Here is a 16,006-nt window from a genome sequence, read left to right as displayed (position 1 = left end):
TCCTCACATGAATGACATTACTTGAAAGTATGCCGTCACATCTCATTGGCTGACATGGACCAATAAGCGACCCGAAACCTGACTGGACTTAAAGATTCCGATCTGAATTTCTAAAGAACTCAACTTTTTATAGTTGTGTTTATGTTTTAATCTGGACCAATATTTGGTAAGTCCTCGGTCAGTTTGATTTAATGTGACCGATTGACTCCTGTGGCCCACCTCATCACATACAGATAAGAATATAGAAATTAAAAAGGGTAATCAAACAATCCAATTTTAATGATTCTTCTATCCGGTAAGCTTTTTGTCGCGTCGTACTTGTGTGCTAGCTTTTGTTTCTCCTTAGTGGGAAGATTACGCACACACGCGCCTAGATGACTAGATATATCATATATATTTATAGAGAGAGAGAGAGAGAAGCAGGATTATGGTGCACAAAATTGGTGTTGGTTGCCCTTCGACATTGATATTGATATGTATTGGCCGTATCGGATTAATCACTAGTTCGGTTGGATGGAGACTTGTCAGTTAAAGTGTATATCTTTCAGGAAGTCATGAATTCGATTCTCTTAATCACACTAGTGTCATTAAAAATGCACCTTTTCTCCCTCCCCCTTTAGTTGTAAGTTGTGTTGGCTTGTCTTAACCTTTTCTTTAATTAGTAATTGTAATTGATCTATGAGTTTACCCAAAAAATAAAAAATAAAAAAAATACAATATTGATCAAATCTTAGTATTGACCATAATTCATACCAATAGAGACGGCATCAGCTGATCAAATCCCAATAGCTAAAGCCATCTTCACAACTCCATGTCGGTGCTCGGTATCGATTATCGTCTCCACCAACAATAGCTATGAGCACTCTTGCATAATAAGGAGGGGGATCACTGTCAAGCTATGTGGCTCTGCACCAGTGTGGGGCTAATAAGAGTACGCACATGGGCATCCAACAAGGGTGAGATTTTCATTTTACAGGGATGGGATGCATATATGAGTAGAAAGAAGAGAAAAAATTAAGATTCACCCGAGATTTAAAATTTTCTTTTGGCAAGTCTTAAATGCAAGACTGCCTGTCAGTTTGACTATCTCAAAATGCCTGTCGAACCTACATGTGCTTTCTGTGGTTCGAATGACGAATCAATTTGGCACATCTTTTTATCATGTGATTGGACTAAGCGTATCTGGGCATCTGGCCCCATCGGATTAAGAATCGAGCATCTCTCTGGGCCTTCACTGACTCATCTCTGTGTTTCAATATTCTTTTCTCAAGGTCTTGATAAACAATCTTTAATCTGGTTTTTCTCTGTCTTAATGATCACTAGTTATTTAATCTGGAATCTAAGAAACAAGGTTATTTTAGGGGCTTCCAAAGCCGACCCGATGTTGGTTCTCAATGAGGTTTTCAGATGGATTCAAGATATGAATATTCACCCTCCTCTCATTTTACCATCTAACCCAACCTCACCACCTAGCACACACACCCAAAATATTTCTCCAATGATTGCTAATCTGGATATACAATTTCCTTGTTTAATCTGCGCAGGCACTATGAACCAGGCCTTAAAATAACAAGTTGGACTGTTTCAATCTTGATCGACGGCCAGAATGTTCTAACAGATGTAGGTAGATTATCTACATCAGATGCAAAGGAGGCAGAGCTTTTTGGGATTGTTCAAGGATGGAGACTTGCGCAGCAACAAAACCTAAAAATTAAAGAAATCATCTGTACAAGCATGGAGCTCTTTGACTTATTTCATTCTACTCCTAGAATTCGCACCTCCTGGAACTTAATTAAATATTATTTTGAACCAACTGAAGAAACGGACAATTTCACTAGTATAGCCTTCAAATGTTGTAATTATATAGATCTATGGCCTATCCATAACTCTGTAAATCTTTTATCTTAGTAATATAAGTTTTTATTTCCATTAAAAAAACAAAAAAAAAAAAAGAAGAGAGAAAATAGAAAAAGATAAAATAGGATCATATAAATGAGAGATAAAATATGGATAATTGATAGAATTGGCTTTATGGATGAATTTTGACGTCTTGGCCTTATTGAGGAATCCTACCTCATCATACTCGTTAGAGCATTGTGTTTGTAAAGTCTACTACTTTATTAGATACCTTAGCTATTATTGACTGACATTGAGTATCCATATTCTATAGCAATTCAATATTCGGTCACCTTCTCCACGAGGATTTTATCATGTATATATTACTTGTAAACTTTATCTTCTATTCATGGAAAGGCGACTAGGGCTACCACTCTAATTTAACTGTATATACTCTACTATGTTCAATTCAATTACAATGAAAAACAAATTAAATAACACTCTAACATGGTATCAGAGCCACCATTGGCTCACACCATGCAAAACCTAGTCAGTATCTCTAGTCCTTAACCCCTTGTGAGGACAACGGTCATGGCGGGGGATCTCTATGTATCCTCCACCGAATTACATGTTGGAGTTGCCACCTAGCATAAGGGTCTAGGCATGGGTCATGTTACGATTTGGGAAGGAATTAGGCATCCCAATCCACTCGGTCAAGCCGGTCTTTCTATTTCTTGGCGAAATTAACGACGTAACATGGAAGGGAGGAAATTGAAGCACAACAAAGAATAACGTGAAAGTTTAAGAGGTAAGTCAAAGAGACATATCTAGAGATTTGGCTGTAAGACAATGGTTAGTATACAGGGAAATAAAATATGACAAAAATGTAAGCACATTGTACAAGATACAAATCTTGATTCTAACACATGGCGCAATAACAATGAAAACGAAAGAAAAAAGAACCTAATCTACGTGCATGTATAAGAGTCAAAGCATCATACTTGGAGGTTGACTGCAAGACAATGGTTAATATACAGGGAAATAAAGGAAAATAAAATATGACAAAAACGTAAGCACAATTGTGCAAGACACAAATCTTGTTTCTAACACATGGATATATGGGGAATAAATTGAGAATGCAAAGATGCTAAAACAATGCGGCTAAGGAGCAATAACAATGAAAATGAAAGAAAAAGGAACCTAAGCTACATGCATGTATAAGAGTCAAAGCATCATACCTGGAGATTTGATCTACGTGCATGTATAAGAGTCAAAGCATTTAATATTCAGGGAAATAAAATATGACAAAAATGTAGCACAATTGTACAAGATACAAATCTTGTTTCTAACACATGGATATATGAGGAATAAATTGAGAATACAATGATGCCAAAACAATGCGACTAAGGAGCAATAACAATGAAAATGAAAGAAAAAGGAACCTAAGCTACGTGCATGTATAAAAGTCCAAGCGTCATACCTGGAGATTTGGTTGCAAGATAATGGTTAGTATATAGGTAAATAAAATATGACAAAAATGTAAGCACATTGTGCAAGATACAAATCTTGATTCTAACACATGGATATATGAGGAATAAATTGAGAGTGCAAAGATGAGGAATAAATTGAGAATGCAAGAGACAAATGATTGTGCGAGCCATAGCTATAAAATAAAATAGAATACATGAACCATAAAATAGAATACATGAACCATCGGTGTTCGTCAACTGGAGGAGTAGTTGTCGAGTTAACAAGGGAGTCCATAATCTAATCTAATCTATTTCAACAAATCAGTTTCACACATTGTTGTAGAAGGAGGGATTCTCATTCAATAGACATATCAACTCGAAGCTGATCGAGGCAATGACCAAAGAGAGTAGACCAGGCTTCCGGGTATGAGGATTGAGCGCTACAATGCATGTATGGTTGCCAAGGGGTTTCATCAACATCAAGGGCTTCATTATCATGATACCTTTAGTCCTATTATCAATCAGACAATCATTATCTCCATCCTTACCATTGTTGTTTTTCAAGGTTGGCCGGTTTGACAGCTTGATGTCCATAATGCGTTCTTGCACGGGGTTCTCTCTGAAGAGGTTTACATAGTCTAGCGGTCCAACCCCCTGGTTTTGAGGACCACATGTGACCAGAGCATGTATGCAAACTTCATCGATCTTTATATGCCCTCAAACATGTAGAACCCTAACACGATGCAGAAAAGTAAAGGAAAAATGCAAACACAATCACACAATGCGCACAAGGATTTACGTGGTTCGACAAGGTTGCCTACGTCCACGGTGAGATGAGTTCTGTTTCACTATCAATGGAGAATAGGGTTACAGTCACTTGTTCCTCACACCTCTCTCAGATTTTCGTTACAAAGAAATATCTCTCGCTACAGGTTTATAGCGAAACCCTATACAGAAAATTTACTAAAATACCCACGGAGGCTCCACACAACAGTCCAGTCATCAGAAGTCAAGACACCAATCCTCAACAAAACAGTCCTCCCATGCTTTGTTTCACAGGTTACCTCAGTTTTTACTTAGGTTGGTTTTTCAGGCTTCTCAGACCGATCCCTCTTATTTATAAACTGGAACGGTGTATGGTTTATGTTTTTGTGTATGTGGATGGAATTTTTTTCACTAGCAATGATCCAAGTTAGGTCACCACTTTACTTGCACAGTTTGCCAATGAATTATCGATCAAGTTGGGTCCTCTTCCTTTTCTTTTTATGGCTGTTGAAGATCTTCCTCATTCCAAGGGTCTACTACTCTCTCAGTCATAGTTGTAGACGTTGAATATTACCACTTGCCCACGATGATGACGAAAATTGGACACAGACGACATTGGAACTTCATTCATGACCAGGGCCTTGAAAAACATTGGGAAAGATGACCAAAAAACCCAAAAAAAGGTTGGGGTCCCCCACCTCGAAAAAGGAGTTTTTTGGTCTTGAGAGACGTGTTTTTGGCTCCATTTCCCCCTTTTCCCTTGCTTGTGTCCCCATTTGCAACCCCTTTTTGCCATTTTCTATCCCTTAGTTCGATTTTTGATCCATTACCCTTTGTCCACATTTTCGGAGGTCCGAACACATTGTCCACATTTTGGGAGGTCCGAATACATTGTCCACTCTTCGCGGCGCCGCAGTCCCCTTCCTTGGTGCCGCCAAACCCTGGGGTCCCCCTACTTGAAAAGAGATCATCTTGGGCCTCGAGAAGCGTGATTTCCCCTTGCTCTGTTTTCTTGATTTTTGTGTCCTCATTTGGCCTCCCATCCATCCATTATCCATCTCCTACTCGTTTCTTGATTTCCCCATATTTTGTCCATGTTCATTTGTAATGTCCTCATTTGGCCTCCCATCCATCCATTATCCATCTCCTACTCGTTTCTTGATTTCCCCATATTTTGTCCATGTTCATTTGTAAAAATATCATGTTTAGTTTCTTTTTATAGCCTTACATGTTGGAATAGAATACATTATTGTGAAAGAATATTCAAAGAAAACATCTAGGAGAAAGACCGGTTCAAAAGGGCGAGATGGGGTGCTAATACCTTCCCACGCTCGTAACGTAACCACTTACCCACTCTCTAACCAGACCATATGAAATCAGGGAGCCCTTTCCACTCACTCTGGACGGGGCTACCACCATTGGGTCCTAGGCCCGAATCCTAGGTAGTGACTCCTTTTGTTTTTAAAATATGACATGATCTCAAACCCCCATTTTAATAATAAATCATAATGGTGAAACCATATTCATTGTCGCAAAAAGGGACATTGAAAGCTTCGGACCCACCCGCAAGGTGGAATGAACACACTTCGGAGGTCGAGGTACCCACATGAGTACATAACTGATATTCATTAAAGAGTTGGAATGGTAGACTGCTTGCTCGTTCTTACACCGATGGCTACATCTCTCAATAGTCAGCCACAAGGGGTGTTTGATGTCTAATCCCACTCGGTACCGGTTTATTGTTAGGGCTCTTCAATACGTCACCCTCACTCGTTCGTATTTTGCCTTTGGAGTTAATCGGGCCTACCAATACATGCATGCCCCTCTTCAGGCATTACCCTCTAGGCTTTACTCTAATGACGATTGGGCAAATAACAGTGATGACAGAAAATCTATGGAGGCTATGCCATTTTTTTGGGGCCTAAACTCATCTCCTGGACTTCTCATAAATAGAAGACCGTCGTCTATTCCTCTACTGAGTCAGAAACAAGGCCCATGCAGATGCATCTGTCGAACTCCTCTATGGTCCTCCTATTTTCTGGTGTGGCAATATTGGCACTAGCAATAAGTGAAGCACAAAAAACAATAGAAGAGAAACAGAGGAGGATTGACCGTCGTCTATTCCTCTACTGAGTCAGAAACAAGGCCCATGCAGATGCATCTGTCGAACTCCTCTATGGTCCTCCTATTTTCTGGTGTGGCAATATTGGCACTAGCAATAAGTGAAGCACAAAAAACAATAGAAGAGAAACAGAGGAGGATTGATGGTGCTCAAAGGGCTTTACACCTTCTCTAGACAGCTTGCATAGTCTGGCCTTCTCCAGCCTCTGAGGTGCTATTACCGATCTGGATCATTTGAGGGTCCAGTGAGTCAGGTTCATTTGAGATTTGAAATAATTAGTTACTTGGATATTCAGTTGCTCTAATTTCTACTATTGGAACTTCAAAATGTGTAGATGCAAGGTAAAATGCTAGGGTTATGCAAGGAAGTCTAACTGCACAAAGGATGGTTTACATTTGGGCTTGATCTTGTAGCTAAATTAGGTGATGTATTTCATTGAAACTAATAGGTCATTAAGAGTGGAACTGACCCACTAAACAAGTGGGGAAAATGTTTTAACCAAATACACAAGAAATGCCCTTTTAGTGGGTGAGCCTTGGTGCAACGGTTAAGTTGCGTACATTTGCCACTCCCAGACCCTACAATAGCGGGAACCTCTTTTTTATTTACAATATTGGCGCTACATATATACTCAATATTCGGTTACCTTCTCTACAAGGTTCCAAACAGTGTCGATCTAAATAAAATTCTTGTTCTCCTCTGGATCAAAACAATCTATGGATTCATTGTAAAGGGTCCAAATCAGATTTGTATGGTTTTGAGTAGATCCAACAAATTCAATGCACGATCAATTATAGAAGCTAATTAACCTTTCAAGGTAAAAAGTTAAATGTAAGTAAATGTGGACAGATTAAGAAAGAACACCAAAAGAACATTAACATTAATTGGAGTTTTCCTTTAATTGCTTAACATTAACATTCATTTATTCCCAAATACATATAAAAAAAAATAATGTCAAGCCACACTCTCAAAGAGAACTTTAGCAACATGGTTATTGATTGTAGCTTGGTTGCAATGAGCAACATAATAAAAACTCTTCGCCACAATAAGGAATGTTTGCTTGATTTCACGATCAATGGTGTCTGGTGTCTGAAGAAGAACAATTTGAAGTAACTCTTCCATAAGGGTTTCTACTTCTTCTGGTCCTTTAACCTCTCTATTACTATCCTTCTTCCCATTTCCCTGATCACATAAACAGAAAACAAATCAATAATAAGTAAGTAACCTTTAGTAGGTATCTGATGTGCTCTTTGTCTTGTCATAGTTGTGCTTTTAGCTTTTGTTTCTCTATATAATATATGAGAGAGAGAGAGAGAGAGAGAGAGAGAGAGAGAGAGAGAGAGTACCTTGGGATTAAAGAGCCCACGAAGTTGGCTACAGATAGCATTAGTTAGGTGGAGAAGACGATTATAGTGAGGATGGAGAGATTGGTCTTCACAGAGAATACGCCCACCACATAAGTTGATTATCTTCACTAGTAGTTCTGCTTCTTCACCATTTCCAACTTCTTCTTGGAACCACATAACAAGCCATGTCTTCCACTGCACCAAAAGTCATCAACAAACAACCAAGATTTTCAATCACAATAACAATTCAAAAAAAATGGACCACTCCATTTCTGTGCTGCTTATTTACTCACCATGGAACTCAAGTGTTGTCTCACGTCTAAGCTGTGAGCCACTAGTGTTTCCAGTGCAATACTATTTAGGGTTTTGATTAGGGTTTCCACCAGCTCCTTTCCTCTTGTCTTTGACTCAGCATCCTTCATCCTGTCCCAAATGATTTGATTTAAATTATATATATAACAAATTAAAACTAATTAATCAATTAATCCTTACAAATTAGAGTTCAAAGATAGGGTACTATGCATCAGTAGTTAACACAAGTAAAGACAAACAAGCCGGCAAAGAATCCATGAAAGAAACATTGGAAAGATCGCTTTGGAACTTTGTGTTGTAGACAAATATTCCTTAACTACTACACTTTATGGGTTAGACAAAAATTTGTGATGTAATATGTGACAACTGCGGCAGGAAGAAAATCTCTTCTGATATGAAGGTTGGTCGTCACTTATATGGACATTTCATAGCTTAAGTACAGTGTTACTTACTTAATAGTATCATTGTTTCCATTGGTGCTCATGTAGTTGAAATCATTGAGTAACGCCTTCTTCACAGCCATAGTTGTGGTGTCCATCTCCATATAAGACCTTACTGCTTCTATAAGCACAACGGTTTTCACCCATGCCAACCTCTCACTTGCCCTCTCAGGCTCAAATATATTCGCGGCAGCCACAAAATATGCTAGTAGAAGCTCTCTTCTTCCAACCCCGAGTTCTCCAAGATTGCATTCTCTATACCACCTACATGTACCACAGTCATGTACACATTATAATTAATACTTCTTTCGATGACATTCGACCTTGAATTTATTATTTTGATTATTTCTTACCTTTGAATAGTAGTCCATTCTAGCTGATGTAACACTTGACAATTGTTGAAATCTAACTTTGCAAGCTCCAGATAGTCATTATTGTTAACATAAGGCATCCTATAGTTTCCAAATAAATTTAAACAAATATTTGTTAGACTGTCATTATCTCTCTATTATTGGTTTAGAATTTTTAGGGTTTGAAGGGTTAAGCCAACAAAGAAACAAAGAAGAACAAGAAGAAGAAGAAACCTGTATAGGGTCTTTCCAATCCAAACATCATTTTCTCCACCATATTGATCGATGAAGAATCTTGCTTCTATTCGCGGTAAATTGGCGTACCATGGCATATCGAGATGGTATCCAACCTAATCATTTTTCAATGTTAATTTCATTATTAGTGGTATTTCGATCAACTATTTTTATCACCCAAGAATGCAAAAAACTGATCTAGAATATATATACCTCTCCTGGCAAGTCTTTAGTCATTATCCATTTATCCAAAAGTTGATTGGATTCTTGTTTGTCTCTCAGGAATTTTGATGCAAATATCTTTGCTTCTTGTAAGATCTTTTCTCCAGGGAACTTCACTTGAGATGCCCTATACAGGTTAAATATACCTGTAATTGCCTGACTTGACTGTCCAGCAAAACAGAAGAACTCACTCCCCTTCTGGAAATGCTCAAACACATCTGTAGATGAAAGAAACCAGAAAACTATTGTTAATTTCACTGCAATTGTTGTGATTTAATCTTTCTTCTTTCTTCTTTCTTAATTTTCAAATCATATCACCTGGTGAAACTTCATAGCCATGTAACCTTAAGAGTCTAAAACCCATTGCGGTGTCATCAATATCATGAACCGCAGAATTTCGCGCCCAACAAATGCCATCCTCCGTCCAATATCTGCCAATATTTGTTAAAATTTTAGTATTTCACATTCACAGATGAAAAAAATAGTTGTTTTTATCGTCCGAGAATGCAAAATCGACCTAGAATACATATCAAACATTGCCAGAGAGTTATAGATATAATACCTATGGACATAACTGAGGCACTCTTGAATTTCTGATTGAAAGTGTCGCGAAATGCCTAATCGTTCCAATCGATCCACAGACCAAATATGCTCGAATAAGTCAATCGGATAGACATTAGGAACTGAAGAATAATTGAACAAATAAGAGTTATCAGACCAAGAAGCAAAATAAAATGAGATTCTAATTGTAAAGAAACAAAAAAAAAAAAAGAGAAGTAAACAAAATTTTAATTTTACCTCCACCATTAAATTTTTCAACAGCTTTCTTGAGATACATTAAGCAGTTTACATCCTTGGTCTCCATAAGTGCATAGGCAGTGGATGCTGGAGAAAACAAGAATGACCCATTTTCACTCTGTAGCTTCATAAGCTTTTCCCAATCCAATCCAACCATGCCTTCTAAGCTATGGAGGAGAGTTGTAGGCATTATGTGCATCATGTCCTTTGGTATCCTACAACATATATGCATAGTTATTATTGCATGACTATTAAAAAAATTTCTTAAATAAAAAAAGAGTAAAAGAAAAAAAAAACCCTAAAAATTTTGTTAGAAAAAACTTACTTAGTGAGCTTTAGATTTTTCTTGGCATATATATCCTGTAGGAATGGAGTATCTCTTGGAATTTGCAAATCTTGACTTTCAGCTATTTCCATAAGAGAAGGAAATGCAACTTCAAAGCCTATTGGCATGTGCTCCTCATTTTCATTTTCAAGCTTGGACATGTTCTCTCTAATGAAAGCCATACCTATAGAGAAAAACAAAAAATATGGTGAGAGGATACATTTAGGAAAAATTCATGCATGCATGATTAATTATAAATGTATACTAAAAAATAATAAGACGATGCAAATAAATATTATACCGCTAGGGTAAATATATGCAAAAACTTTTTCATAACTACAAAAGTAAAAATCACACGTAACGTATCAACTTTTTGAACTTCGACATGCATGCATACCAATAAAAACCCTAAACTATTTTTATCGCCCAAGAATGCAAAATAGAATCTATGCTTTAATCATTAATGTGACCGGTGTTTACCTTTTTCACAAATTCCCGGATAAATGTTCCACGACTTTAATGCAACGACACATGCTAATGTATTAAGAATCCGATCATGAGCAGAGAATATATAACGGTCACCCCAAGATCCATCGGATAGTTGATTTTCCACGATCCATTGAAGACTTGATGGAAATTGAGGAACACCTTTTTCATTAATATCTTCCACAAGTGCAACCCATGCAGTATCATATGCCGATACACTTATCTCGCCATCCTCCATCGATCCCAACATCGATTTAATGGATTTGACCCTCTTTTCTATCTCATTTGCAATGTAAACCTTCACAAAAGTCTAAATATTAGTAAATTTACGTTTAGAAATCCAAAAAAAGGAATCCAAAACCAAACAAACCTAAAAAAATTTTTACCTGAGAAATCGCTTCTTTGTCACCTTGGAGAGTCTCAAACTGGTCAGTATAGGCTGCCAAAACCGAATCATCGATCATGAATAGATATATGTATGTATGCATGTATGTATATACTATATGCAAAGCATGCATGATGGTAAGTAGACATCTTATGTTACCTCGAGGGATAGTTTTGGAAATGACATTCAATCTTGAACCGAGCAGATTGCCATTGGTAGCAGCTACTTCATGATTTCTTGTCCCAATTGACCAAACACCTAAAATTCCAATTTAATTTCAAAATTAGTTTTTAAAAACATTTTTTTTCTGCTTACGCAAGAGAGAGAGAGAGAGAGGAAAGCAACCGAACAAGGGGACCACGGGACTCTGGGCCCCATTAGATGATCAGGTGACGGAAGATCATCTAATCGGACGATGATCTGCTGACGGAAGATCATCTAATCGGACGGCTAAAATATGGTCCAACAAATCTCGTAAGGATCGAAAAGAAAAAGAAAGACACTCCATGGTCGACGAAGAAGAAAAAAAAAAAGGTTTTTTTTTTTTTTTTTGTAATCAAGAATGAGGTTAAAGATAAAGATTGTAAAGCAAAATTCTTGAAGAAGTAACCGGAAAATTGGATTTTTTTGTTTTCAGGAAAAGGAAGATGTTGCGTTCTCCGGCTAAACAATCCAATTTCAAATTCTCACCGGAAAGTTTCATCATCAGAACGGAAATTTAATGAATGATCACAGTTACAGTTCATGCATGCATGAAAACGTGATCTTTGATTAACAAATTCCAATGCCTTCGCCGGAAAAAGGAAAGAAGAGAAATGAAAAAAAGAAAAAAGAGATCGATCTGCCACGAAAAATGTAATTGAAGAAGAGTCTGTTGACGGACGCACCAGAGAAACGGTGCTGTAAATCTCTAGGAGAGAGAGATCTGCTACCATGGCAGCGAGGAGCCGCCGGAGTGAAGTTGAGAAGATTGATTGCAGAAACCATTTCTAAGCGGAAAGTATATAAAAGCAGTGTTTGACACTGAAAAGGAGTGAAGAGTGATGATGAGTGTGGAGAGGAGGAGAAGACAAAGGGGGGTTTTTATAGGCAAGAAAGAAAGAAGAACGAAGATGAATGTTGTCGTCTCTTGTTCGCTGCCGGAACAGGATCGTCCTGTCCCCTCACATGGGATACGAAATGACGACCTAATCCCTTATCCAAATACACTGTTTGAGGGAAGTTAATTCGTCATTTTGCACCCCATATGAGGAGACACGACGTTACCTGTTCGTTGTGAGAATAAAAATTAGAATGAAGACATGGAATTCGCGACTTTACAGGAGAATCCGGCGTAGCGAAAGCGTTGTAGCGTAGCTTTCAAAAATCTTGAAACGAGGGCTCTCAGCTCAATCATTGAGGCTAAGATTCCATGTCCCTATCGCTACCGGCCCACACTCTTACGCTAAGTGAAAAGTTTTTCTTCCATCATAATGGAATCAAACTGTAAGATGGGTTAGTGTCGTTGACATTGTGAGATGTAAGATTTTGATCAGATTCCAATCTGATGCTACAAAAAAGCCCTCACCATCGGATACAAATTTTTATGCAATTTAATTTTCTATAAGAACGTTTCTCACGTTATTACCAAAATTAAGAGGTAATTAATTGTTTCTGACTCTGTGGTGGGTCATGGGTGTGAATTGCGTGGGGTCCAGTAAAGGATATCTACGTGTCAAATTTGGACTTTGTTGAATTGGAAATTCTGTGGCCCTAGTTTGACCACTTTTGACCTTTCCGTATAAGTTCAGTTTTCCCTGAAAGTCGGCGACCCCCCTCTCCCCCCTCCACACCACCAATCACTTGGTTGGCAGATATAATTCCTGTTTTTTTTGGGTAGGAGAAGGTATAATTCCTGTTGAGTTTGGTTTTTCCAAATTTCCTCTTTTGGTTGAATACCATACGTACCAATATCTCGGTTGTCCACCTTAAATTTCCTCTTTTGGTGAAATTTGTGAACGAGTGGAATGCTAACCCAATCCATTACATGTATTTTAGCTTGCAGATGTGTTGGCTTGAACTGTCCTAATATACATATGGGTTGGGAATTGTTATATCGGCCGGTTGGTAGCATGGGATGGAATCCCAAGTCATAGTCAGTCAATGGGAGCACGGAAGGTCGGTGTAGGACATAGTTTGTATATAAGAGCAGAGTGTCAAGAAGAGAGAGAATGAAAAAGAGAGTATCGAGGAGGAGAAAGAATGTAAAATATTGCATGACACTATAGGTATGGATACCATTTCCCATATATAAACCTTCGAAAAAGAAATTTAAAATTAAGAACAAAATAATGAAGTAGTAGATTGAGATCGACCCTCACATTATCTTCATCTATGATCCTCTACGGGTCTTTTTGCCTCTCTATGAAATTCGCGTAAAAGGTTTACTTGATTTTGTATTATTTTTCACATAGAAACGGATAGTCTTAACAAACTTCTACAAACAAAATCCACCAAGGAAGAAGGAATTGAACAACCAAAAGATTTCTCAATTTTTTCTTGCTTTGTAAATGTTAATTTGCAACTCATGCCCAAATCTTGCCCTATTCAAACCCATAGTAACTCTATGATCATGTTCAAAGCACAGAGAATAAACTGTTGAAGAAAACCAGAAAAGGGTTATGAGCATTTTATTTTTCTTCGACTTAAATAGCGTTCTAGGTCAATAGTGCACATTCTTTAGCTTCGACAGTAATGCAATTATGAATTTGTTATGTGACGTAATTTTTATCTGGAGGATAGGGATGTAATTCTCAAAATAAATCTGACCCTATACCTTAGTGAGGATAAACAAATTTTGGGTGCATCCAAGATGGGGGTGTTTACTATAAAATCAGCATACAACCTCTTATCGAATCTAAATCTCAAATGTGCTGCCACAGGTCCTTCTTCCTCTCGTGCACATCAATGGGAGTTGGTACTTGATTCGGTGTGGAAACACATATGATCACTCCAAACTCTCTCAAAAATTAAATATTTTTTTTGGAGAGTGTGTGCGGAAGGCGTAGCTACTGGTGATGGTCTCCTCTCATGGCAAGTGCCTATCGATCCATCATGTCGCCGTTGTGGTGCAAATAGAGAGACAATAGATCACTTGCTCCTTGAGTGTCCATTTGCCAAGGCGGTTTGGTTTGATAGTTCCTTATCATATAGACCTCCAACAAATCAGGTGCCCAAGTTATCAGATTGGTTGAATAGTTGAGATTCCTTATATCGCCAAAATAAGATAGTTGCACGTGAATCTCTATCACACGCTTCTTTCCTGTGCTGGTATCTTTAGAGAGCAAGGAATGATTATGTATTCAACACTAAAAATTGGACACCGCAAGAGATAATCACAGTGGCCGAGCGAGCTTTTCTCAAGTTCTATGCTGCTTTTGCTAGTGGTCATGCAACAACATCTACATCTTATAGTGCGCCTGCTGCTACTCTCAATTGCATATCTCCACCGGTTGGTTGCCATAAGGTCAAATGGGAAGCAGTGTTGGGAAATAGAAGTTCAAAGGGGGGGGTGATCTAGGTTCATTTTCAGAGATCATAGGGGCTATCAGGTGAAGGCAGTCTAAACTCCACACCGCCACTTTAGATTGGCGGTTCAAGATGAAGTTATTGCAATTCGATGTGCTCTTATAGAAGCTGTGGTTGCTAGTTTCACTAAACTTCAGGTGGAAATAGATTGCAAGGAGGTGATCGGCTATATCCATGACTAGCACCGACATCCATCCTATGAATGGTATTTCAGATATTAGGAGACTATCCTCTTCTTTTCATTTCAATGTATTCCACGGGCTATGAACAGTATTTCAGATGCCCTGGCTAGGAAGGCCCTATCAATTATGTGTATGATAGATTAACTAAATTCCACTCCGTGGCTTCATGATCTTTGTGAATCTGAAGCTTTAGGTTGTACACATACTATCCTTCAATGAATCTTTCTTTTATACCAAAAACAAAAAAAGACAATAGTCTTCCTTGACTTTTTTTGCAAGAAATCTTAATTATAGTTGTGCAATTTAATTGGGTGCCGCTTAAGAGGAACAATGTATTTAGTTGGCATGCATATGAGTTCTCATGCATCATTAAGTTAATTCTCATATATATGAATTATTTTTTATATTTATCAATATTTTTGAAAACCATGAGAATACATTTTTGTTTATTCATTTTCATTAATTGCGGATATAGATACAAGCAAAAAACTCGTACAATGGAGACGAGATGATGAACGAGACAAGCTAACTTATGAGGACATTTTCTAGGGAGAAGAAAATGTGGGTTACACTTGGATCAAGCTTTGGGAGAGGGAGATGTGATGGATTAGTAAGTTAATTTAAATACTCTTATTAAAGGGAAAAATGTGGGGAGAGATAATGTATGTCATAAATTTACTAAATGTCATAAATTTACTAAGGAAAAAATTAATGAAATTGAAGATTGACAAAGATGTGGAAGGATTTATAAATGATAGATAGCTAGCTATTCAACATAGTTTAGATTTTAAAAAATCATAATCTAAAAATAGGATTTAATCATTCGAGATAAATAATGAAACTATCTTAAGTAATATTCTTGCTAATTAGGAGGAAAAATGTAGGAAGAGATAATTTGTGTGTGTGTGCTTGCGATTGTTTATCACTTATTTATTAATGAAAAAAAAGACCTGACTAAATTTAGTTATTCAACATATCTTGATTTTAAAATAAAAAATCCTAGAAAAACATGGGCTCAACATTAGGAGGTGAGAAATGACAGCCACCCCATCCAGTCGCGCCAAACTCGCCACCCCTACGCCCTGATACAGGGCAGGTAAAATGACCCCAACTATTGTTGAGTTGGAAATTATATAGGATTAGTTGGCCTAATTCCTTCCTTCTTTT

General features: G+C 37.6%; 1 protein-coding gene across 1 annotated transcript; it reads right to left on the bottom strand.

Annotated features, from left to right (window-relative positions):
* Window positions 1-7,136: 7,136 nt before the first annotated feature.
* On the bottom strand, window positions 7,137-12,077 carry LOC122648925 (ent-copalyl diphosphate synthase 1-like). The gene is made up of 15 exons (XM_043842247.1): window positions 11,978-12,077; window positions 11,250-11,348; window positions 11,092-11,144; window positions 10,700-11,003; window positions 10,220-10,403; window positions 9,895-10,109; window positions 9,659-9,779; window positions 9,415-9,527; window positions 9,088-9,314; window positions 8,875-8,990; window positions 8,644-8,742; window positions 8,303-8,554; window positions 7,832-7,961; window positions 7,539-7,733; window positions 7,137-7,374 (listed from the first exon to the last, which is right to left on the bottom strand). The coding sequence occupies exons 1-15, from the start codon at window positions 12,075-12,077 to the stop codon at window positions 7,147-7,149; spliced, it is 2,436 nt and encodes an 811-aa protein (XP_043698182.1). The 3' UTR covers window positions 7,137-7,146.
* Window positions 12,078-16,006: the final 3,929 nt, after the last annotated feature.

The sequence above is a fragment of the Telopea speciosissima genome, chromosome 1 (assembly GCF_018873765.1).
Source record: "Telopea speciosissima isolate NSW1024214 ecotype Mountain lineage chromosome 1, Tspe_v1, whole genome shotgun sequence".
NCBI classification, from domain to species: Eukaryota; Viridiplantae; Streptophyta; class Magnoliopsida; order Proteales; family Proteaceae; genus Telopea; species Telopea speciosissima.
The sequence above is the reverse complement of the archived record's forward strand: the minus strand, read 5'-3'. Positions and strand labels throughout refer to the sequence as shown.